Source organism: Marmota monax, unplaced genomic scaffold (genome assembly GCF_021218885.2).
Source record: "Marmota monax isolate L192 unplaced genomic scaffold, Marmota_monax_Labrador192_F-V1.1 WCK01_AAM20220418_F8-fsc00034, whole genome shotgun sequence".
Lineage (NCBI taxonomy): Eukaryota > Metazoa > Chordata > Mammalia > Rodentia > Sciuridae > Marmota > Marmota monax.
Window position 1 is genome coordinate 1643907 of NW_026693934.1, and position 27133 is coordinate 1671039.

At 34.3% G+C, this 27133-nt stretch overlaps 1 protein-coding gene across 1 annotated transcript in view; it reads left to right on the forward strand.

Moving 5' to 3' along the window:
* Nucleotides 1-1406: 1406 nt before the first annotated feature.
* Lrp1b (LDL receptor related protein 1B) overlaps nt 1407-27133 on the forward strand; it is a 1856415-nt gene continuing 1830688 nt past the window's right edge. The window contains exon 1 of the mRNA XM_058585368.1: nt 1407-2177. Coding sequence (XP_058441351.1) covers nt 1979-2177 — 199 coding nt within the window. The 5' untranslated portion in view covers nt 1407-1978. The remainder of the gene's footprint in view (nt 2178-27133) is intronic.

Here is a 27133-nt window from a genome sequence, read left to right on the forward strand (position 1 = left end):
TTTCCCAATGAATAAGTACTTCATAGAACATAATGGGACATGGACTCTTAAGAAAGATATATTTATAACTTTCACATTATCTCTTTCTCTTTCTCTCATTTTTTCACACCTTCACTCATTTTTTTTTTGAGAGAGAGAGAGAAAGAGAGAGAACTTTTTAATATTTATTTTTTAGTTTTCGGTGGACACAACATCTTTTTATTTTTATGTGGTGCTGAGGATCAAACCCAGTGCCCCGCATATGCCAGGCAAGCGTGTTACTGCTTGAGCCACATCCCTAGCCCCCTTCACTCATTTTTAAGTTGTAAAATTTTGAAATGAATTCAAAGAGGAAGAATCTCTCTATGTAATACATTTTATTATAAAAAAATCTATGGAAAATTGTATGAGTAACAGCTAAAAGGAAAAAGCACACTCTTTAAAATATAGATGGAATTATATTTTAGACACTAAATCATTTGGTTTACAAGGAAATATAAACTACATTCTAAAATATGGAAATATTGACATAGATAATGCCTTTACAATCATGGTAACTATGAAAAGATGAAATTCAGAGATTCTTGGCAATGTTCTGTGGCATCACCTCTATGTTCTTTGATCTAGTCTAATTTTAATGAGTTCAATGGAGCATCTAAAAGGTGTGTCTGGATAATTTTATTTACATAAACAACTAGTTCATAGTGCTGACATTCATCTATAAGTCTCAATCAGTAAACTGCATGAAGTGCTTAAAATAGCCTTCTTTTCAATTATCCTTTTGCTTAGTTTTGTTTCTTTGTTACAGTTTTCCCTTCTCCTCATCTCACATTTTGAAATATTGAATATAAAACATTTTTTTTCAATTTGTTTCTGGACAAATTACTGGTGCTTTATGAAGAAAATGAACCTTCAACTATTCAGACTTCTGAGTTTGAACTACACAGCTATTTTTGAATGGCAAAGTAAAATTTTAGACACTTGGATGATCATATTGAAAACTTAAGTGGTCACACAACTTTTATTTTTAATTCCACTGATTCATTCTGATGCCTTTGATGGTTTGGAAAAGTTCCAAAATTGCCACTGTACTGTTTAGAAAAAGGAAACAAAACAAAGTAACATCAAACCCACCTCAAAACCTGTTTAAAATGGCTGGAGGCACCCTCTTAAAAAGAGAAACCCACTACAAAACACACTGCCAATTGTTCCTGCTTAGGGAACTCAATAGTCATTTCCATTCACCTTCCCATCTTAGGAAATGGTAGTGACTTTTGGGGGTGTTTTGGTTTTGTTTCTGCTGAGTCACTAAATTTTGCATGCCTGTCCCCAAGTGCTGTTCAGCATAAAAGTTAAAAGTGCAATTCAGAAAGCACTGCGATACTGTTAAGTGGAGGAAACCATTTCACTAAGAAGCTCAGTTACTTGGCTTGTCTTTCCTTCCTAGGAATCTTCCAAGGACCGAAGGGATCAAATCCGATTTGCCCAGAGAAGCAGCCCAGTGCTGATAATTCTCAGCTGGCTGGTAAATGCAGAGCGTTCTAGGCGCCTGGCTGGCTCAGCCCATTGCAGAAGCCTCCCCCTTCTCTAAAGACCCAATTCCCTACAGAACCAGCTTGGAGTTACTTTCCCTTCAAGGAGACTGAAATAATTGTGATTTGTGGCGTTCTCAGTTTGTGGTGGTATTTTCCTGTTGTGTTAAATGCCTCTTACTAAGTAATAGATGTGATTTATGTGGACCACGAAGGGGTGTGTGGTGGATTCGGTGATTAATCAGTGAATTCCCATCCTCTAGCATCTCTCACTGCCCCTCTTGCGTGATGTAAGATCAGACGTACCCTGCATTGAAAAGTCAAGACACACGAGCGGCTCGCTCGCGCTCACACACACTCAGTCTCCCGCACGCGCGCATCCTTACACCTTCCACATCCTGCTCCAGGCAGGAGAAGGCGGACTAGCTGGACTCACTGAGCTGAAGAATTCCCAGTGACATTTGTAAATGACGCTGCTCAATTCCGGGCTCCAAGCCGTCGCTGTCGCCGCCGCTGCCGCCGTCGCCGGGCCAAGGGTGCCGCCGAGCAGTCTCCAGCGCAGCCTTCCTTTCCGGGGGACCACAATGTCCGAGTTTCTCCTCGCCTTACTCACTCTCTCGGGATTATTGCCTATCGCCAAGGTGCTGACCGTGGGAGCCCACCAAGGTAAGGAGAACACCCACCTCCCTTTTCTCCCTCGGCTTTGCTCCTGGGCGATGCTTGTAGATAAGTGAGTGTGGAAACTTAAGTCCTTGCAGCCCCGTTCCCGCTCCCCGGGACCATTTGGCCACTGTGCTCTGGCCTCTCGGGGTAAGAGGTGCGGTGGGGGAATTTCTGAACCAGGTGCCACAGTTCTGGACACCCCCACAGTTTCCCCCCGCTCCTTTGGCCATTTACGGGTCTTGATTTTGTACCCTCCGGGAGCGTTTGGACTTGATTGTGCGCTTCTGCCCGCGCATCCCAAGCGCTGCAGATGTTGGGATCAGAAATCGCATTTCCATGAGACTCCCCTCGGCTTTGGCTCTCAACTCGTGAGCTTTTGCGGGCTCCAGATTCTTCCGGTTAAGCGGGTCAGCCCTCAACTTAGCTTCTGGGTTAACTTCATTACCTGGTGGATACAGGGTCTATGGAGAGGTGAAAGAGCCTACACGACCCCATTTGGTTTCTGTAGCCCCTTCCTGGGGCAGAATCCAGAGAGATTCGCGTCATCAGCCTAGAAGCATTTTAGGGCGCAAGCACCTGCTTGAACTTGACTTTTTTTTTTTCCCTCGGATTCAGAAGGTCTTGACCCAGCCCCATGGTACCTTAAGAGACTTGCCCACTACTGGGGTACCTTGATCCAACCTGGTGCTTTACTTTGGTTTTTTTTTCTTCCAGTAGCTGATAAATGGTAGAAGTTTAGAAGGGAAGTGGTATGGGAAGCCCTAGGAGAGAGGAGGTGGATATTATAATAAACCTGTATTCTGTAAACTTTTAATCTGGAAAACCAGTAATTCCTGCACAAATTTAATAACCTTTGACAATGGATGCACGTATGAAAAAAAGGGAAAAAGAGTAGATGAATATCTGGGACACAGGAACCAGGGTTGGAATGGTTAACTGCTTAAAGTAAAATCAGAAGTATCATAGATCTAGTTTTGCAAATCATAAAATGAGTTTATATGACTAATATAGTTCAACTTTTAAGTTTAATTAGGAATAAAGGAAAGCAAGTAAGAAAATATCAGATGTCAGTGCCAAGCCAACAGGCAAAACGTTGCATTGGGAGATTTAGTGTCTCTGTTTATATGAAGCGAATTATGAACTGACTGAAAATTATTGCTTCATTATAGGAAAGAGCAGGGGAATGAATTGTAGTGTTTGTATCCAACCTGCTGTTGGCAACCAGACCATACTCTTTATAATATACCCACACATGCCATTTCCTTTACCAGCAGTGGGACTAATATGAGTTCCTTTAGGAAATCTGACACTTGCTAGAGATAATCTTTTAAACATATCATTGTCACCTAATCACATAGCTTCTGAACTTGCTTAACTTGCCTTGAAGTTGGTGTGAAATAGTTGAAAACTGTACTGATAAAATGGAAGCCCATAGCTCTAACTTGAAATGATGATGTGTTTGATCTGGAACAATCGGCTCTCAACCTTTCTTAGGATTGTTTGAAGTTGGACCGCAGCAGATGAACAGAATGAAGCTTTTCAGCCCAGTGTGCTAGCAAAATATAATGGCACTGGCAGACTAGAGCTGTTGGGTTCTTTCTGAAGGAGTTCCCTATCTCCAGAAATTTGACCTCATCTGGAGCTAAGTCCTCTGGGCTTTTGTGTATATTTATGTGGGAGAGTGCTGTTGCTACAATGATCATAATGAATGTTTGAAGGGAATTATTTATATAATAAAAAAGTTGAGCATAAAGATAACCAACTTTCTTGTGAGAGGAAATTACATAACTAAAGGATTGTATTTAGTGCCATTTAGTTCCGTGAAGGAAAGGAACATCTAAGATATAAGCCAATCACATAGAAAATAATTGAGTTGTCATTGTTTATTTCAGTGTTCATTTTCTTCCTTAACAATACCATCCTAAGAAGTACTTTGTCATGCAGCACAAGTAAAGAGTGGTAGGCCAACAACCTATTGCTCTTTACATAAATATATGAAGATGTATGTATACACATCTTTCCAAATAGCTAATTGCCATAGCTAGTTACCAAAATGAAAATGAGGGGGCCCCATTTGGGAGAAAAAAAGTGGGGGGGAGGAATAAGAGAAAGAAATATTGTTGAAAGTTGAAAAAAGAAGGTGCTGCTGCATTATGACAGACCTCCCCCACTAAAATGTTTAACAGAAGATATAGGAATATAAACTCAAGGAAGAGGTTAATGAGATGTAACTTTCAGCACATGCTTATGTCAGTTGTCCTTGAGGAATATAATAGTTACATGAAAACACCTGTGTGCTCCATAGTGTGGGAACTAGTTTTATGCCCCAAAATTGTGAAATCACTTTTAGGTTCTCTAAGTACTTAGTGACTAATGGTAAGCTTTCTAAACTGTACACATTAGATAGAAAATGTTTGTACTACTGTCTACCTCTGTTGTTTGTGAATGTATAAGCTAAAAACATTGTACTAAATAGAAAAGTACTTGAAACCAACTCACCTTTAGAGTTCAATCCATGTATATCTACTTGCCTTTTAATTATGTATTGTATGTTTTTTAGTTTATATTGATTTTTGATTCAGAGTCACACTAACACAGATGTCAGTTCTTATTAGATTCCATCTCATGTGAAAAGAGAAAGATCTTTGTGACTGTTAACAGTCAAAATTGGAGAGTAAATCAGATTCACTTAGAATCAACTAATTTGTCACCTAACAATGTCATATCAAATCAAAGTATTGCTTGATAAGGATTAAGACTTAAAAGGAAGTATGTTTTAAATTGTCAAATTTTCTGAAAAGAAAAGGGATTGAGAGACTGATGCTAGTTCTCTTTTAAATTCTTGAATATCATAACATGTGGAAACATATTTCCAAATAATTAAAGTTCATGTTGCTATTATCATTTTAATGTGCCTGTGTACAAATCACCTAAATATGGTAGTCATGTATGTGTCAAAATTTTAATCTTTTTCCCCTCACAAAAAGGTGAACTGAAGTCTATGTTCTTTGTAGCCAACAGAATATCATTAAAGTTTTGCTTTGAGGAGGTTTGTATTCTTTGAGGTTACGTTCTTGTTCTTCCCTACCCACGCTGAACCCAAATTGCAACTGGGTGATAAGGAAATTATAGAAAAATAAAGAAAAAAATTGTCTTAAAATAATAAGAAACAATGCAGACTGCGAATAAGGAAGGAAAAAAGAGTGGAAAGAAACCCAACAGATAAATTTAGGAAGGAGCTGAATCCAGATCAGTGTTTCTTGAAGATGACATTAAAATATCTTGAGACAAAATAATAATTTCTTAATATATTTTTTTCTCTTAATTTCATAATGTACTATGAAAATATTTGCAGTAAAAATAGTTTAAAAAATTCTATCAATGATACTTGATATATTTAAACCATAACATTGGAGAGATACATGAGAACATTGTAGAAAACTTAAATGTTAACTAATCTAGAATTATTAAGAGGGGGAGTTTTTAAAAAAAATAATTGAATATGAATGAAATCCTCTTAGGGTGTTTGATGAATGATATTCTTAATGTATTCTTAGTAATGAAATTACATTTTCTAAATGCTACTTATCATTCAGGTTAGGAATAGGCAGAGATTTGTAGGTTGCAAGTATATTGGATCCAAGACTTTACTTGCTAGTTACCTTGTCAATTTTTTTATGAGCCTAGGGAATACTATAAAGATAAACTGCATTTATGGTTTCCTGTCATGAACACATCTTGGTCTTCTCTAAGGATTATAATGTTCAGAGATCTCTGTATCTTTTTCCAGTCCATACTTGAAGATGATCTACTTTACTCATGTTTCTGCTGTAAATTTTCACACCTTCCATAAAATAGATCCCTTCCCCTGTCTTCAACACCTTCCTGATTATAGGGATTCTTTGCAGTAAAAAGTACCAATCAGACATAGTGATAGATTTTCTCTATCTTCTATGGCTGTGTGTCAAAACAATTCTTGTTCAAAGGAAACACTTGTCTTCATTCTAGATAGATGCATTCAAAGAAAGTTAGAATTTAAACTAAAAGTTAAACATGCCTGTACCAACATGAAGTCATTCTCCCTCAAAATGGCTGCCTTGGCACAAACACCTTTAAAAATACCACTCTATCTTAAAAATTGGAGAGGGATTTTATTACTTAAACTTTTATTTTTTAAAAAACCTGGATAAAATGTTTATTATTATGATTACTGCCTCTTTGAAAAACATAAAGTGAAATGAAAACATGTTTAAGGTATTTTTTCAATTCCCAACATGAACATTCCAATGGGTTTCCATTTGACAAATATTTTGTTGTTGAAGAATCTGATGGTGGAGGAAATAAATGTCAAAATGCATTTGCTATAGAATTTCCATGTTTATTATATAGCCAATGCATATAATTTTAAAGAATATTTTGGAATGCTAATGATACATAAAGTAAAAAGTTGAGTATTCTCCTAATAAATTAATTAGAATATATGCATGGCCAAATTTCTATCAGAAAATAGTTATCTATACTCTAGGTAGTTTAAAAACTTTTTAAAATTTCCTAAAGAAATCCAGCTCTCCATATTTAATCTAAAACAAATGACCAAAAAATGAATTTAACTTGATATATTGAAAAAGTTTTTTTTTTATTTTTTATTTTTGGTTTCGGAGGGTTGAGGCAAAATTAATCTGACCAACCAAACAGAAAAGCATCAAGTCATACTTTTTATCCTTTTCTGAGGAGTGGCTGTATATTTTTAAAGGAATTGGCATTCCCAAGTTTAATCTACGTTAGAAGCCATTGACTTGAAGCATAGGAATAAAATTTCAGCCTAATAATCAGAAATATAACAGTCTATAGGTCTTGGGAATGTTCACCAGTTCTTTTGGAATGAGATATTTAAAACTAATTGATTTCTTGGGGGAAAAATCTATTATTTAATCCTAAATAATACAAAAAGTGAAAATATTTCTAAAAATTAGTTTCAGTTATTAAAACTTAGTTCTTGATCTAATTCCCATATGTATTAATGAGCATATTAACCTCAATCACTTTTGAAAAGTATGCTTATAGTAATTCTGAATCAGTGTTCTGGCTATTTTGGGCTCTCCCATTTAAATAACATATTAATTTCACTAGGTACACCTGAACCCTCTCTGTAAGAGAAAGAGGAATGCAGCAATTAAGCTTAGACATTGAAAATTTATATGCTTTTTTCTCCCTATTTTTCTTCTATAAGCTGCCTTAACAATTTTAGATCTATGTCTTCTCATAAATGATTTTGTGGACTTGGTTTTCCCCTGGCATATCTAGAAGGCCAGGTTAGAAAATATGTAATATTTATTACTGTTCTGAATTCAGTGATGTCAAAATATAGTCCCTTTCTTTCTCTCTTCACTCTATTGATTTAGGCTCTCTCTATACAAACCAAATTATTTTGACTGAGTCCCCAGACAAAACTAATTGATGAAATTGACTATTAAATAATAGCCGTAAGGTCTAGTTGTTGAATAATGAAACATTGTCAACATCTAGGTTTTCTTCTCCCATATTCCAAAATAGTTTTAAATATACAATATGTTGAATAGGTGTCTTTACCTATAGAAACAAAGAAAACTAATTTCAATCAATAGATCCTTAGCATAGGCTCATTTACTTAACTTTTTTTTTCTAAGATAAAAGAATATAGTCATGTGTACATTGAAGTTTACATTTATAAATGAATAATATTATAACTGAATTCTTTGTGGGAGACAAAGTACCTTTTATAGGTACACTGAGAAAGTGCATTTTCATATATGATTTCTTCTAGCTTTAAGTAAGAGAAAAAGAAAGAAAAAAAAAACTTTTGGAAGGAGATAGAGAATATTGCCTTGCTAGATGCCCGTGTTACATTTTATCTCACAGTGCATTCTTATTAACAGTCAGACATCTCTTCCTGAGTGGCTTGCACCTCATTGTCCTGACTGGCTTAGCCTTCAGACCAAAGGCAGGTATTGTTGAAACCCGACCTCATTTTAGTGGAAAGAATATGTTTCTTCTTTAGGTAAGATCAAGGTACCACAGATCGTCTCTTGTTTTATTCTTACAAGCAATAGGACATTCCTTCCTAACTTTTCTACATTGCATTGACATCCTTCAAAACTTCCAAGACAGCTTAACTTTAGAAATACGAATACATAATTCCTTAAGAATTTTTCTACCGCTGAGTTTTTCTTTAATGACAATTTGTCATCTTAGCCTTTTCTTCTTAAAAATGAGAAAAGAGAACTAAAAATGAAGAGGGGGCGAGCAGAGAAGAAGAGAAATGAAACATAGTTGTGGTTGCTTTGAGGGCTCCTAGGGTATTATAAGGTATTTGTGAAAAAGAAAAACTGTAGGTATAATGCTGATAACAGAAATGTGTTTAGAAAGATCTATTTTCTTTAGAAATTAAGATGTATAAGGAAAGGAAGCATAAAGATGCTAAGAAGGAGAACTTTTGACATTTATTGAATTTATTTGCTTCTAGTCACATAGATCAAGTATCTGAAGCAATTAGGAACCTCAAACTTTTGCTGAAATATAAACTCTAGGAATTCAAAAGCTGAGATTTTAGATAATCTAAGACATTGTATGCATTTTTCCAAAGCTTCTATTTAATAGTATATTTTATTAGTACAAAAATGCTAAAATAGCAAGTATGCTTTATTAAAATATCCTACTTTATTCAACTCTATTAATTTTTAAGGCATTTTCTCATGACTAAGCTCTGAAAGTACAGTAATAACGATATCACCTCATGGGTGAGATTCTTGCCTTATTGGATGAAAGTATTACAAAAGGAGATTTTGTTTAAAATACTAACCGAGTCATATTTGTAGTTAGAATTACTAACTTAGAATCCAGCCTCTCTCTGAGCCCTTGTGCTCTCATAATTGTAACACAAATGGTAATAATACACTAGCATCATGTTGATGGTTTCTAATACAATGGTATACTGATCTCCATTGGGAAAAGTATCTTGACTTCTTCTGACATTTACCAACATCAAAAATTAGGTACAATTTAGATCTTACACATTTTTCCTGGGCTCATCGTCACATTACGCTCTATTTCTCTATTCTATAGGATGTTTTCTTCCTGTTTTTATTTTCTAAAGATCTTGTCAGATGTTTTGAAATTAATCCTGACAGTGAAAACTAGCATCTTTCCCCATCTACGACCTCACTTGCTGCTCTCATTGCTTAGAGAATGTGAAGTAATGAAGGACACTGACTGGATTTTATATTATCTTTGTTTTAATCAGGTATCACCTGAGTTTTATAGAATACAGCTCCAATCTACTCTGAAAAAAGAAATGCAGCACCAACCCTACACTTTCCACCTTCCATTAGCACAGTTACTAATGTTGTGAAAACACATTGCATCATATATTACATTCCATAAATACCCATTTTTTCAATGATAGCATTAACTTAATGTAAGTTACTAATGGCAAGAAAAGCCTTACATTTTTTCAAGATGCCTGAACTTTTTTTTTCTTTTCAGTTTTCCCTGCTGAAATCATTTGATCCCCCAAATAGCCTTGTGATTGGTGGTCATTCATGTATTTACTCAGTCAACAAATTTGAAGAAATAGGTAGAAAGCATTGTTCTAGGTGATGGGAAAGAAGCAAGTGGGCAAGTTCAATAATGCAACCAGAATAATGGGACTTTTAGCATGGGAGGAGACAGATAATAAAGATGTAAGTTAAAAAGAAGGAAAAATAGTGTATGTGATTCATGAAAATGCTTTGGGGCGCTATGGTTACAATCACAGAATCTTTTGGAGAAGGGTGACATAGCTACTTATACTAAGTGATGAGAGGAGATGATCTACGAGTGGTGCTGAGGAGGGTGCTTCCTATGCAAACCCTTGAGAGGAAGTCATGAATTTGGCATTTTCTTAGAGAAAGAAAAAAGACCTATATGTCTGAAGTGAATTGTATGTGTTTGGTAGAGAGGGAGATGAAAAAACCATATTTATGATGAAGTCAGTTTAAGTGAGCTAGGACCATGCAAATCAAGGTGAGGTGTGGGTTTGGCTCTGATTACAATGAGCAGCAATTAGATATCTAATCAGAGACGGCATGACACAATACACTTTTTTTAAGAGATCACGCTCATAAACTAAATGAAAGGAGGAGAAAAGATCCAGTTAAGGGGTCATCATAACTGTCCTGGAGAAGATGGTGGTGACTTAAAGAGAAAGATAGCAGTGGAGATAAGATAAGGTAGAGCAGAGATTCACATCTTTATTTTAGGGATATGTTCTATAAAAATGAATGTAGCGCCATCCAATATATTGGGATTAAGCATGAAATAAAGCCTCAAAACATAATTCTTGGAGGTAAGGGTTAATATTCTAAACAGATTAATATCTACTTTAGGTGTAGTAACCTAAATGGTTACTTATTTTTAAATAAAATGATTGCATCCTATTTTTGCAAGCCCCTTTTATTCACTGTATAAAATATGTTTTATAACATAAGGCATATGGCCTTCATATTTGGACCCGGTAATATTGCTTTGCCTTTTATTACTTTTCCCTGTCAGAATTCCACCTTCCCTCTTATTCCATATTCATCATTAACACATCTCTAAATTGGAATTAATAGAGTCTGACTCACAGTATTCTTTGGTGTTTGGCTAAAATAATATATTTAAAGACATTCTAAGCATTGACAAATGTACATCAATTATTTTGCTGTTATTTCTACCAATATAAACCAGCACAATAGCAAAAAAGAACAGGCAATCGCCTATAGAGACTCATTTGTGTTTTCTTCTTGAGGTAATAGTGTCTTTAAGAAAGAGCTCCTTTTCAATTGTCCCCCAATTCTTGACATGATTGAGAAGAATTTGTACTGACAGTCAAGTTCCTGGTTATGAATATTCAATTAGGTTAGTAAAGGGAAGAGATTGTAAAAGAGCTACTATTCACTGTACTCATCACTCTCCCTGGAAATTCCAAGAAAATTATAGGAAAAAAAAAAAGGGTGCTGACACCAAATGTTATACAATCTACCAGACCAGGAGAACCTACTGGTTAAGAATGTATGACTGACTGGGTGTTGCCTCTTGGTCTATCAGAGGCCTTGGGGTTATTCCCCTGTATCTATCCATGGATAGTAGGTGCCAGTCTCAGTGCAGATTTTAGACCTGGAGACAGAAACAGCTAAATTAAAACCAGCACAAGTATTACAGACCCAAGCGTAGCAATAATACAACTTTGGATTTTTCAAGTAACCATTGCTTATGGCTACCGAACACTTCTGATTTATTTAACTCTTGGAGCCAAAAAGGGAAAGAGAACATGAGAGGAGAAAAACAAGAAAGGAGAAAGGTGTATAAAAGTAACAGAAAAGGAAAAATATCAGAATATCAAAACCTAGAGGGTCTCTGAGAAAGAAGGTAGTATAACATTTGAAGGAAGAATTCTTAGTGTTAAGCTGATTGAGTTCTGCTGGGTCCTAAGGTTTAGAAAATAGCTTTCAGATTTCATACCTACAATTTTTTTTGCTTTTTTTTCTCATTTAATCTCTCTTTTGTTTTTCACCTTAAGCAAAGGTATAGGTTAGTTTTAAAATATGATAGTAAAATCTGCATTCCAATGTGTCACCATAATGCCACCTTGGTCCCCAAAATATTTCACTCAATTTCTTGTTAGGTTATGTAGACCATCTAAATAGAGAACCAAAAGGGCACCTTGGAGTGAGTCTTCAACTCTTTTAAACTCTTTTTTCTTTAGATGGAGGGATTAGTAACATGATGAAAGAAATACTTTACTTTATCTGGGGAAATTACCTTGGAAATGCTGCATAATCTTTACTAGTTGTGTACAAAAAAATAAATTCTGTTCTTAGTTTTCAAACATGGTATGGCTTTAAATTTAAGAGGTGACCTAGACAAGGCTAAAATAAAAAGTGATCCAAAACTTAGGCATATAAAATTTTAGAAATACTTAAACAAAATATTGAAGTAAGAGATCTCAACTGATTTATTTATTTTGCAGAAAGCTTACTTGTGAATATAGTAGACATATGCTAGATGCATGTATAAAAATATAACTTGTGTGTGACTTTAAGTTTAGTCCTTTTTTTTTTTTTTTTGGTAGGTACCCTAGATTGAATCTAGGAGCTCCAAACTACTGAGCCACATCCCCAGCCCCCTATTTTTTTATTTTTTGTTTTGATGTAGAGTCTCATTAAGTTGCTTAGGACCTCATTGAGTTGCTGAGACTGGCCTTGAACTTTTGATCATCCTGACTCAGATTCCTGAGTTGCTGGGAGTTCAGGCTTATGCCGCTGTGCCCAGTTCTGTCCATTTTTTTATTCATGTTGTCAAAACCCTCTTTGATAATTTGGCTCCATATTTTCAGTACTAAAGTCAACATTATGCCTTCAAATAAGTTAAACATGAAAAACACCAAAATTTTGTTAAATTTTAGTGTGTCTGAACCAAATGAAATTTGAAGCTGGGAGATTTTGCATTAATATTTAATTTGGGGCTCAGTGTAAATTTGTTTGCTGTGTACTTTAGCAGAAGGGTGCCAGAAAGTATGGCAAGAAATTAATCTGAGTAATTGAAAGCAGCAGGAAGGGGAAGGGTTACTTGTATATTTGTGAGTACAAGTTATGATTTATGCTCCCAGACTAGAACTCTGCTCATATCACATGGAGGTCTGCTGAAGGGCTTTATTTCTTTCATGAGCAATGTACTATCAGAAAAGGTTCAAAATCAGCATAAGGAGGTTATTTATATTTTAGGTAAAGTAAAAAATAATTACTGCTACATGCTTAGAATAAAAGGCTTTTGGGCCGGAAATATTGTGACCCCTTAGAACAGAACTTAAACCTGCTATAAAGAGCCAAGGAGAATAATCAAAGCTCATTCCAATGACAGTTAAACTGGCAAGATACCTGAAAAATCTAACAACAGCAAGAAAATCACTTAAGTAAAAATAAACTTTCCAAGGCTGAAGCTACTCCAGTTAACCAAGATTTAGAGATGAATGCCAAGGAGGATTAGCAAAACTCTCTTCTGTGTGAAATACAGCAGTAATGGCTCCATTGCCACATCACAAACTTGTGTTTGAGAGTCACTGAGTGAGTGTTGAGTTCAGTCTGCAGTAAGAATAACATTTCCTTAAAAAGGAAGAAATATAATAAAGGAACTCAAAGTAGCAATTCTGCCCTTTTCCCTGCCTTCTGTGGCAAGAGAAAATGATTGGCAGCATTACTTCTATTGTTTCACCAAGGAAAATAATGTTGACTTATAGCTTCTGAGATCCCAAAATCCAGAGGAAAATTGACTGCTTAAATGTCTTTGCTCATTATATAATGTAACCTAATTCTTACTCATTTATTGACCTTTATGAATTAAGGGGCAAGACATAGGACATGTTTAACAAATGCAAAAATGTGCAGCACCCAGGCTGGTCAGAAGATGCAGTGCTGTTGGTGTCATGCAAATTAGAAGCAACTGGACTGTCCATAGGAGCAGATGATATACAATATAAACATATTTTTGGCCTTATGCAAAAGTGGCAGCCAGGGTAGCCAGGCCTTTGGGTAACACAAGAAAGGCTGGGAATCTGGATTTGTATGTATAATTTCTTAAGTTTTAAACATTTCTGATCAAGATAAACCACTGACACAACGCACAAACAAATAACAACAGGATGCTATAAAGAAATAGTGACAGATTTAACACTGAGTCAGATAGGCTGTGACCCTCTCTGGGGTCCCTGAGTGCAGACAACAGCAGAGTCTGCAACAGAGGACATTTTATTTGATGCATTGCAGACTGGAGAGACAAGCATACTGCCTAGAAATCTTCATTGCATTATTGTTGTAGAGCCTGGGTTTGGGAAGAAGAAAACCACAGATGAGTTTCAGCAGTGCCCTGAATCCCTGATTCACAACTTCCTCTCCCCTGTTAGACATAAAGCAGTGGAGAGGAAGATGTGAATGAGGGGGAGAGAAAATAGTAATAGAAAACCTTGTTAATGACCCAGCAGAGGGTTCATTAGATCCAACCCAGTTGTGACTTAGGAACATAGCCCAGGACATCATCTAAGAAACGAAAATGTCAATAAAGGGGGGAACTGCTAAGAAGAGATTTTAGTCAGCTTTCACCCTGTGAAACTGAAGCATGAAAATATTCTTGATGATACATAGTCACATGGTTGAGATAAAACATTGCCATGCTACACACAGATAATTATTGAAATATGGAAGGAAAAAAAGGAAAAGACAGGAAGGAATAGAAGAAAAATACTGTGTGGTGAACTGAAGAGGGCAGAGATATAATCCTCATGGGTAACAGATTCTTGTGCTGAGACAGGAATGGATCATATCCAGGCTTGCGTTTCATCTTCCCTTTCCTTGGGAATGCTGTGACTTAATAAGGGCCAACTGTGTGCTCTATTACCACACATGGTCTTTAGATTTCAGAACTATGTTTCACATTAGCTCAGTATATTCGTACTAATTATTTGAACCAGAGATTTTTTTTTTTTTTTTTTAGTTTTTGTGTTGAGGTAATTTTAGACTCAGAGAAAAGTTGTGAGATTAATATTGAGAGCTCCCATACTTTCTTCACCCAATTCCCCGAATTCTACATATTGCATACCTATAATACAAGGTAAACATACATATATAATATTCATACAATAAATGTTATTAAAGTACACACTTTGTTCAGCTTTTAACAGTCTGATCTTTATTTTGTTGTTGCAAAATCTTTTCCATTTTTATTCCACAAATAGAAACTAAGCTGACCTTAATGACCTACCTCAATATCCAGTTCAGATTCAACACTGCATTTTGTTGTGATATCTATTTCCATTCCTCCAATCTGTGACAATTTCTCTGTCTGATCATTTACTTTCTTTTTAAAAATGTTTTTTATTTGTTCTTTTTAGTTATACATGACAGTAGAATGTATTTTGACATATCATTCATATATATATATATATATATATATATATATATATATATCTTCCCATTTTTGTGGTTGTACCATGTGTATTTACACTGGTCATATATTCATTCATATATGAACATAGAAAAATTGCATCCAATTCATTCTACTGTCTTTCTTATTCCCAACTCCTATTCCTTCCCTTCATTCCCCTTTGTCTAATCCAGTGAACTTGTATTCTTTCCCATACCCTTTATTGTGAGTTAGCATCTCATATCAAAGAGATCATTTAGACTTTGGATTTTGGGGGATTGGCTTATTTTACTTAGCATTATGCTGTAATTTCATTCTTCTTTAGGGCTAAGCAATATTTGATCATTTACATTCATGTCTTGGGCTTATATAAGAACTACAGGTCATTCTCTTTAGAATGTCTCACAGTTTAATTTTGCCTGATAATTTTCTCATGATGGAGATTATACATTTTTGATAAGAGCATTCCACACAGATATATGCCCTCTATCATATAAGGAGAAACAAGTTAATCTTAGTCATTTTTGGTGATGTTAACCTTGATCACTTGGGTAAGGTGGTTTCTTACTCATTCTTTCTACATTTGTTAATTGGAATAATTCTGTCAGAGCTGCCAATTCTACTTTATATACATCTGTATCTATACCAGTGTATATCTGTTATCAATATATACTCATTGATATTTATTTCATTATTTTTACTATAATCCAATACCATCATTGTTTATTTTCTTGCTTATGTTTTTTCCTTGCTGTCTACTGCAAACAACTTCAGGTCAACAACTCCAACCTTTTAACATATGTTTTTCTTAACTTTCTAATGCTACCAGATATTCCCAATTCATCATGAATTGTCCCTGTCCCTACCCTGGAATCAACCACTTCTTCAAGGATTTCATAGGATATCAAAACATCAGAAACTTTTAATTGGATGCATTCTCCAAAGAGTAATAAGGTTATCTTAAGAGTAATAACCAATTACAAGAACAGTTCTTCTGCTAATATGTTTTGATGTTCCAAGAGGTATCATTTTGTTTAGTGCTTTCATTTCAACAGTATACTTACGGCAATGACTGATTTCTGATGAGTAAAATGCTGAATTAGTGTTATTATACAAGGTGGTACTTATTGAGACATTCAAACTTCACTGCCTGCAAAGTTTCTAAAGAAACACTTTTAAAAATCTTTTAGTATTTATTGAAGTTTTCTCAAGAAATATATCCTAGAACATTGGCTTAAAAAAAAAAAAAGATATCTCTGTGCCACCTATCTATAATCCCATTAACTATTAAGGTTGAGGCCAGAGGATCCCAGGCTCAAGGCCAACCTCAGAAACTTAGACCCTAACTTAATAATTAAAATAAATAAATAAAAAGAACTGGGGGTATAAGTCAGTGGTATAATGTCCCTTGATTCAATCCTCAGTACAAGAAACAAGAAAGAAAGAGGGAAAAAGGGAAGGAGAGAGGGAGGGAGGGAGGGAAATAAAGAAAGACAGACATCTCTGTCTTCAAGGAGCTGATGATCTAATTCAGACAAGAAATATTGTGCAAATATAATTAGGTCATATATAGGAAAATTGGGGGTTTTAGGCAGACCTGTTGGGTGAAGATAGGGGTATGCACTGATTCTATATATTGCCTTACAGATGGGAGATGAAAACAAAAGTATATACCAGGGAGAATAAATGTGTTTGATCATTTAGGCCAATATTGACCAATTATTTCATGACTCTGCATACTATTATATAGATGGAGATTCTATAGCTGGGTCTGGTTTCGTTTGTTAATTGTACTATGACAAATTGTTGATGCTTCCAATGAGCATAGCAGAACTATAATGAGTTTTAATATCTGACCATTTCTGGTTTAGATAGCCCCCAAAAGAGTTTTTGGTAATTGCTATTACAAAGAGTGGTACCTGTCTATGTTCCAGAGTAACTGCAAACTTCCAGCTAATGAAACAACACATTTTTGTACAGAAATGAGCATCTAGATTGTATCTGAATGGCCTAAAATTTCCATTTTTTAATATGCATACCTTTTATTTCCTTATTTTCTTAGTTTCCTCCTCCCCACGTGAACACAATATCACTGTGCTTTTCTGAGTTTGTTTTGAACTTTCTGGTGGTTGGTGAGGTCCTGTCTGGGCGATCATTTCCAGTTCTTAACTTTGAAACTGCATGCATGTTTTCTGAAGCTGTGAGAGCCAAACACAACCTCATTCTCTCTAAAGAACTTGATTCATCTTAGGTATTTGGGTATATCCACTTCTAATGAGGTATTGTCTATAATATTTAGAGATGCAATAGCTCATCTGACCATCAGTTTAGCTTCTGATAAGAGCTCTACTATGGTAGTGAAAAACAGAGCTGTTTGAAAAGTAATGTAACACCCATATTGAATTTTTAACAACTTAATACATTTTAGGAAAAGATCCATCTGAAAGGCATTATGGCTTGCTGAGAAAAGCTGTACACTGGGAACCAGGAGAAGTGGGCTCGATTCCCAGCTCTGCTTCTGACTCACTCTTTGTCCTTGGGCAAGTCACTTAGCCTCTCTCTGTGTCTATTTCCTGCCTGGTAAAATAAGGAGAATAATGCATAAAGACTCCTACCTCAACAAGATGTGTTGAGGCTGCTTTCTATCTGTAACCACTGAGAGAATCCCCCTTCTCTGTTTGTTAATGCCAAACTTACTTTTATTAGAATGTAATTGATTAAAAATCGGCAATAATCATACAGAATTACAATTAACTTCAAGAATTCCTTAGATTTTCAATTTACACTAAAATTTTATTGCAGTACATATTGCTTCATCATAATGCTCTCATTGGCTGGAAGGAGCATTCCTGGATCATGTGGATACAAAACTATCTGTTGTCTCTGTCCCCTTCAGTGCCAGCTATGGAGTCTTGTACTGAACCCATTCCAAGAGTAGACGATGGAGTCCTGGGGAGGAGAGGCTTATGCTTGAGGAAATTGAGGGAACATTACCAAGCAATATTTTTCAAAAATGTTTTTGTTCAGTTTAGACAATAGGGGTATCAATGTAGGCTGGAAAATCACAGGTGATATTATTAAATAGATAGTCTTATTCTATGACGTCTTCCCTAATTTCTCCAGCAATGTTTTTAGCCTTCATTTCTCTCCCTTTTTTTTTATTCTTGCTGGCTCATTTTATATATCTCAGATTTTCCCTAAGTGTCTTTTATAATTTTATTAGTCTTTTCTTTTTAACCAGTAAGTAATCACAGATCATTTCCTTATGTATAAAAGGGTTGGCTAAAAGCTACCATATGTGATTTTTTTTAAGGTCTCGAGAAAATACCTATATGTGTCCTGTTCATGGTAGATATTCAATAATGGCAGCCTATTATTATTAGTAGTAATATATCTGTTGTTTTAGGAGTAGTATTCTGTCTCATAGTCATGCATGATGAAGAGATTTAAGACTGGCATTCATTCTACAGAGAACCAATGCTGTTCATCCCAGATTCTCTACTGAAATATATGAATGGCTCCAATTTACTTGTTTGGTTGCTTAATATACCACCACATTTGGTTTGATTTAAGTGAAAGATATTGAATTGAAATCATTTCCATAATAAATTGGGTCATAAATAATTCCATAAACAATGTTAAAACATTATTCATCAACAAAATACTTTCTAGTGATTTTCAGACTTCTTTGTCTCAGGATTATCTTTTTGCTTTGCTATCATGATACAAGGAGCGAAGTACATGGATACATGAGATACAAGGAGAGAAGTACAAGTACACAGAAGACCCAGAAACTTACCCTTGAGCTATTCCTAATAATTTGTGAAGCCACATTAGGGTTGAGGTTAAGAGATTACCTTTTGAAGTCAATCACCATATATTCAAATCTAGACTTTATCATTATTTTCAGTATAGCATTGGTCATGATACACAGTCACTTAGAATCTCTGTGAATATACACATTTTCAGAAAAGCTCAAAAGGTTAACCTGCATGGTGACATGTAAACATTTGACTCAAAATACCTGCTTAATGAATGTTTTTTGTTATGATAATTTTATTATATCACTGATACTGCAGTGGGAAGTTATGAATGCTCATATTCCTATGAAATGTATTAGTAGGAATCTTGGCTGTTATAAGGTCTGTGCACTGCACAAAAGAACCAAGTACTATTGCTGCCCTAGCTGAGATTTTTCTGAGCAGAAAGAATTTCAGGTGCCAAGTCAGTGAAGAGCCAGAGTACCAATCCAATAAGCCGTTCAATAGTTCATTATAATGCCCAAAGAAATCTTGGGTAGTAAGATGTATAGGAGATGCTCTTTACCATCCAGTGAAGCCAACATTGCTTTTTAAAAACTGTTTTAAAAACTGGGAGTGTAGTCCAGTGGTAGAGTAATTACATACACAGCATGTAGAGCCACACACACACACACACACACACACACAATGTCTCTGAAGAAACTCTCAAAAAATCTATAAATAAAATTAATTAATTAATTTACAATAAGTGAAAAGATACTTGTTAGAGAATATATTTTAATATTGATTTTCATATTCTTTCCTGAGATTAGTTACTCAAAATGTAATTTACTTTTCATCAAATGATTTAAAATGGCATTCTGACTACATTAGAACAGAGTTGTTCCCACTGTTTACTAACTTACTAGTGGTGCTTTGAGTCACGACTTTACCTTCATGCTGAGTGTGCTGTGGGGATGCCTCACTATCCTTGATTCTCAAAGTCACCAGAACAAATAATTGCCAGTCTAGAATAGTTTTCTGATCTTGATAGTACTATGAAAGATGGCGCTTTTTCTTTTTGCTCTTATATATTAAAAATAAAGATTCAACATTTTTATTATATATTTTCACCCATATAGGGCTTTTACATTTTCCTTTAAAATAAGCAGGGAGGGAAGGGAGGATATCTGATGTGTCTTTTCTTTTTTGGCCAGGAATATGGCTGTCCTTCTTAAAAAAAAAAAAAAAAAATATATATATATATATATATATATATATATATATATATATATATATATATATATTTTTTTTTAGCAAGAATGTTAGGCTTGCATCATATCAAGTAGTTGTTCACTGTGTCTAAATGATAAATTTACATAAAAGGTAGTTTGCTTTCTCATCAGAATCCATATGTTAAAGATTTTCTGTCAAAAAATCAGAATGAAGACTAAAATCAAGACTTGGTGTTGTCTCTTAATATTACCCATATTATTCTATGCAGTGTCTGAAAACATCTGGTCATATGTACATTTGTAAATCCAGGGCTTCCTTTGACTAAAGGGTCACAATATATTCGAAATTTAATACGTTGAAAGCTGTTCATATCTGGTTAGCTGATAGGTATTCTCAAAATTATTTCACAAATTTAAATAAGATGACCTCTTAACATAAATGTTACTTAAAGTAACAACACAGAACTGCTACTGGGAATGCCCAAACTGTGCTATTTTAATATTGCTTCTGTATATTCTTGGGAAATTCAAATCTTATTTCACTATTGCAGAAATCAGAAAGAAAATGAAACATTTCTAGGGTGTTCAAATGAGTAAACATCGTAACCACCAACCATCAGCAGGCTGTGGGGACGCAGCAGGGATCCAGGTTGATCCCATGCAATGAATGTGGGGTCACGGATCTCATTAAGCAATAACAGTCTGTGATAAGGTGTTGCTCCCCTCCCAAAGTCCACTCTAAATGTACTCTTATCTCATCCACTGAGGTTCATGCTGTTCTCAGGTCATCTTGCTCTTTTCCCCCTCTCTCTGTCTCTGTGTGTACACTGATTTTATATGGTACGGAAGAATTGTGCCTCATGCAAATTAAAATACTGATCTCTCAAAAATTGAAAAGAAAAATAGGGATTTAGTTTCAGTAAGATGGTTCTTTAAAGTGCATAGTTTCTGAGACCAATGAGACACCCACCATTTGACCTACTGAGATGTTTTTACCTGAAATATTTGGGGGACAAGATACAAAAGATATGACTCCAGTTAACTTGGTGAATAATTTCTGCAGAGCAAAATTTAGCCAAAGGCTGAAACCAAAAATAAAAAGTAACTAGATCTTGAGTGTATGGAGTAAAGTGTGTATCCCTGTTGTTTTTCAAGTTTTTTCCTTAAAAACGAACAAAACGAAACAAAAACTAATTTACTAATTTTATGTCTACCTATATAAGATATTCAGAAGTGATAGGAAAAAAAAAAAACTGTTGTAAAAGTGTACTAGCAATCAGGGTCTACTAAGAATGGATAAAGAAAAAACGCCCCTGGGACTGGGATTGTGGCTCAGTGGTAGAGTGCTTGCCTAGCATGTGTGAGGCTCTGGGTTCGATTCTCAGCACCACATATATATGAATAAATTAAATAAAGGTCCATGGTCAACTAAAAAAATATATTGAAAGAAAAAAATCCCAATCACTTGGTAGTGAATGAGAATGTGTGGAGTGTCCAAGTGTCCTCATTTGGCTTTGTCAGTCTTCATTCTTTGAATCCTTTCCTCATTCAGATTCTCCTAAAACCTATGTTTCCAATGAAAGCAAATATAGGAAATTAGAACAATGGTATCATGAAATAATCATTAAGATAAAAAAAGACTCTGAAAATCCAAACTATCTTTTCATTCATTGTTGGATTTTTCTTCTTCCATAAGAGAGGAGTAATAGTGGCATTGGCAGCCCATGCTCTAGTGGATTTCTCACTTTTCTTTTAATTATTGCACATCTATTGATAAATCACATGCAGATTACACTCTTAGTAGAGAAGTTTAAAGGAGTGACCATGAACATTTTTTTGTCAACTGATCTTAAATTTGAGATTGTTCTTTTCATGGTATTGAAAATTAAAAATAGCTGAATTTAAAAAAAAAAGAAAAACTAGGCTAATGATAAAAGCCTTGAAAATCATAGAAAAGTTTCATTTCAGAGGACATTTCTTCCCTATTGTTTATGGAGAGTTCCCAGTAAATTAGTTATTACTTTTGAGCCATCTCATCCCTCTTATATATTTTTTTAAGAAATTTGATATTTGATATCTTAGAAAATCCATTTATTAGGAAATCATTAAGATATATTTGTAATATTAAACAGTTACAACATAAGACCTTGGTCTGAAAATAATATTATGAAATGACTTATTTAGAAACATATCTAACATAAATTTATATTAAAACATAATTCATTGAATAATTGTGCATATGTTTAAACCAATATTCTTGAGCAGCATATTCTTATTTTAGCTGAGAGAATCTTTATAAAAAGTAAAATCTGTTTAAAAGGTCAATTTTTATACTGTTAAATGTATCAAAAGTTTCTTATTTCTTTTCATCTTCCAACAGAAATAACAAACTGAATTTTATTCAGAAAACTAAATTTTAATTTACATTGTAGAACATTTGTCTATTTTAATTGAGGCAAAAAATATAATAGTATAAATATAAACTTGTGTGCTAGCTTTGTCTTTATGCTTCTGTATTTGTTTCATTAATTAACCTATCAGTTAAATGAGAGCAGGTATAATAACATTAAAAATGATGTATTTTTAAGAAGTAACATACAATAATAGCTGCATAGTATTAAATGGATATTAAGTGTAATATAATTTTTGACATTTTAATTTTTGTGTTGCTGAAGATGGAACCCAGGGCTTTAGGCATTGTAGGAAAGCACTATACTGAGCTACATCCCCAGCCCTTTAAAACTTTTTATTGAGAATTTTTAATGTCATCATTATGACCACTAATTACTATATTCTAGAATTTGACTTAGCATAATGCAATATGATCCACCATATGTGGATGAGGTGTAGGGAGAGGAGAGACTGCTTGTAGTGAGCAATATCATATTCCAAGTGGCAAAAAAGAAAAAAAAAATAAGTACATGATGTGTTTTATACCTTAATGACATAAAAGCTTTAATGGAATGTGGTTGCCCTGAAGCCAGAGTTAGATTAATATCTGGGCCTCAAATTCTGCTACATTCTGCAGAAAGTCACTTAATTTCTCAAAACTGAGTTTTTGTATCTGTAAAATGTAACTGATGACAATTATCACATAGGGTTGTTTTAAAACTGAATAAGATAATGAGAGTGCTTCACAAATTCTACAGCACTTTACAGAATTATCACTTCATCATTTCACAATGGTAATAATCAGTCAGTTCACTTTTATAATTTTTATAATTATATAATTTTGAGATCTTTGATTTTTTGTTTAGCTATTAATTTCTTAATTTCTATGTTTGGCAGAAAGCTCAGCTTAATCACAATTTATTATTTCAAAAATATTTATCACATATATGCAAAATAAAATTAAAATTAAAAAAGCAATGTGAGTGATGCAATAATGAAAATCAAAGTTCATTTGTTAGGATGGAATAAAAAAAAAATACCAGCACTGCACAGTACAACCTGTGTGGGTGACAACAGGGTTCCAGAGGTAGAGAATGGAGACACAAGTCACCCTGTACCTCATTTCTCATGGTGTCCTGTGCCCAAAGGAAATGGTGATGAAGCACTGGGGAGATCCAGTTCAGGTCATTGGTAAGTCTAAACGTTTTTTAAGAAAGAGGGTAAGTGATATTTTTTCCACTTTAGCTGTAGGTGACCAGATCAGTATGTAATCTCAAAGAACATGTAACCTAATATACCACTGTTTAAAATACATTTAATGAAAAAAGTCATGTTAATAAATGAAATATAAAAATGAATATGGAGTATAAATCATGGCTAGACAATAGAATATTTTTAAATTTAAGATCCTGAAGAAATTTTTAAAATATATAGAATTGGGGCCTATATCAAAAAATATACATATTTAGTATTAATAAACTATCTCCTAGAATCTGAAAGTCTTTACCAATGCTATCATTTTGACTATATTTTGAACCACATATTTACAGTTAATGATTTGTCTTTTACACTTGATAACTACCAAATATTCCATCATGTGTAGAAAATTATTTAGAAATGTATTGTTTTATTCTTTACTCATTAAAACCTACATTTTCAAACTATACAGCCCTATAAGAGTTAACAAAGAAAAATATAATCTCAGCTATAACTAGTTCTCTTTAATGGAATTTGTCAAAGAAAATGACATATCTTTATTATTGTTGAATCCAGAGTAGATTATCCATTCAATTTTATTAACTGAAGAAAAATCAGAAGTCAAATCCATATAGCCCCTAACAGATCTTCTATCCCAAACCCTTTAATGGTTTCCAGTTAACTTTAGGGAAAAACAAACAAACAAACAAACAAAAAAACATAAACTTTCTTGGCAAGGTACTTGGGATCATGATGATGGTTCACCTCCAGTCAGGTTGAGTCAAGCCCTTTCCTGCCATTGAAAATCAGCCTACAAAGCCTTTCTTATAGCATTTCCCCCAAATTATTATAGTTGTTGCCCAGTGTTAATATCTTTTCTTTTATATTGTGTGTTCCTTGAGGATACGGAATCTATATTTAATTCTATCTCTTATGTGCACGGTCTGAAACATGCTTTGACTTTGAAGAACCCTAATGGAACCAATGATCTTGGTTGTTCTTAAAAAAAAAAAAAATGCCTGATAAAGAGCTTCTTGTGGGGGTAGTCTCTAACTCTGATGCTCTCCAGATGTTTAAGTAATGAAGACATAAATTGGTCATTGCTTGCTTTTTAAAAGACTGGTTGAGAATGAAGCTGAAAAAATGAGAAAATGTGTGACCATTATTTCCTGGGATGAGACACAAGTAGAAAAACCCTGGTGAGCTGACAAGACAGATTTTCAATACATTGCAGCCTATTACAATTTCTAATGCAAATATAGAACTAACCAGTTAAATACAAAGAAAATGCCTCAAAAGATCTTTATGACTCTGTATTATATCAAGCTCGTCTCTGCCCTATACAGGTACCCACAAGACTTAATCCAATATTTATGAAATGCCCGGCTTTAAAGAAACTATTTGGAGTATTGGTTTCCAGCCGGACTCTGCTAAATCAAAGTGTGCCAGTTTCCTTCTTGCCAAACAGCACAATAAAGCCCTCAGCAAAAGGAATAAAGACTACTGAGAAATAACTGATGAGGCTTTTAATGTCAATAAATGTCATTTTGTGCATCAGTGTTGTGAAAATTTTCTTTTCACAAATTGAAGAAGGTTTTTATAAACTCCTCTGTGAAAGGATGGGAATTTAGAGTTGGCATTAGTGGACCCTGTAATAAAAGAAATTCTCCTTCTAGTTCTCCTTGAAGTGAAGAATGACACTGGAACTTTTGGTTTGGTAATATGTGGATTATGGATATCTCTCCTCTGTACCACTAAATTGTGTGTCATCTTCTTTCTCTCTTTGCAAATATCCTGTTGGGAGAAAAAGGAAGTGGAAAAGAATTGAGAAATTGCCTTTTAGATTCATTAGACATTGCATGATTAAAGATTTGGAAGGTGCTGTGAAAATACATTTAGTTTTCTGACAATCTTGTAAATGAAGCTCAACAAGTATGCACCAGAGTATGGATCAAACACTTGTGAAGAAGCTTTTACACAGCTGACAGGTCCTGCTAATGAATCCTGGATTGGCACAATATTTAATTTGGCTGTTCCTTATATATAGCAGGTAAGAATCAGCCAATAGCATGAGGTCAGAGATGCCATTTATTTAGCATATTGTCTTTATTACAGCTTGCAATATATTCTACCTTAAAATATGGTGCTATTCAGTGTATGCTTATTTGTAAAAAAAAATCATTGTGTCATCTCTTAAAGGATTAGAATGTTAAGTGGTATTTATGAAAGAAGAAAACATTTCATTAATTGTTTGGCTAAGACTTCTTTTTTTTTTTTGAACTGTAAAATTTTTACATAACAAATTATTCTAGTTAGTCTCATAGACTGCCAAGAGCAAACACATTAAACTCAAAATATTATTTCACATATTTAAAGAACACAAAGGTTAGTATTAGGCTTCTTTATTGAGGGAAGAGTGATTCTAAGGAGTCCCAGAATGAAGCAAGGTTTATAACTGATGGTTATAAAGAATGGTTAATAGTAACTTCTATGTTTAAGGGACAGTTTGTAAATTTGTGTTTATACATTGACTTAACAGTTTGGTCTTGTGGATCCCCAGGCACTAATGCTAATACGTAATAAGAAAACACATTTAGAGAATAAGATTAACATTAAACAGGGATGAGAGGTGGGAGGGAAAGGGAGAGAGAAGGGAAATTGCATGGAAATGGAAGGAGACCCTCAGGGTTATACAAAATTACATACAAGAGGAAGTGAGGGGAAATGGAAAAATAATACAAGGGGGAGAGATGAATGACAGTAGCGGGGGTAGAGAGAGAAGAGGGGAGGGGAGGGGGGATAGTAGAGGATAGGAAAGGCAGCAGAATACAACAGACACTAGTATGGCAATATGTAAATCAATGGATGTGTAACTGATGTGATTCTGCAATCTGTATACGGGGTAAAAATGGGAGTTCATAACCCACTTGAATCAAAGTGTGAAATATGATATATCAAGAACTATGTAATATTTTGAACAACCAACAATAAAAATTAAAAAAAATAAAATAAAAAATAAAGGGTTAATCAGATAAAAAAAAAAAAGAAAAAAGAAAAGCGTTGCCAAACACAAGCTTTTTTTTTTTTTAAACACCTAAAGTAATGGTTTGATAAATAAAGAAACTGAACATTATATCTCTAAAAAAAGAAAGAAAACACATTTATGCAAATAATTTGCCTAATTAGTTTTCAATAATTTAGTCAATGTTCATAATTTGCATGTTTTTTTTTCTCATCTAGAGGAAAATTAAGATACATAAAAACATAGGTAATCTGTTAGCAAAATCCTTCACTAATGATATGGTCTTTAAAATGACAAGTTAACAAGCCCTCAACTCTTTACAGATCTTATGGTCAGCAAGAGATAGCAAGAAAATTCTTCTTACCAGAATTAAACTTCTGATACAAAGAGCCAACTCTATAT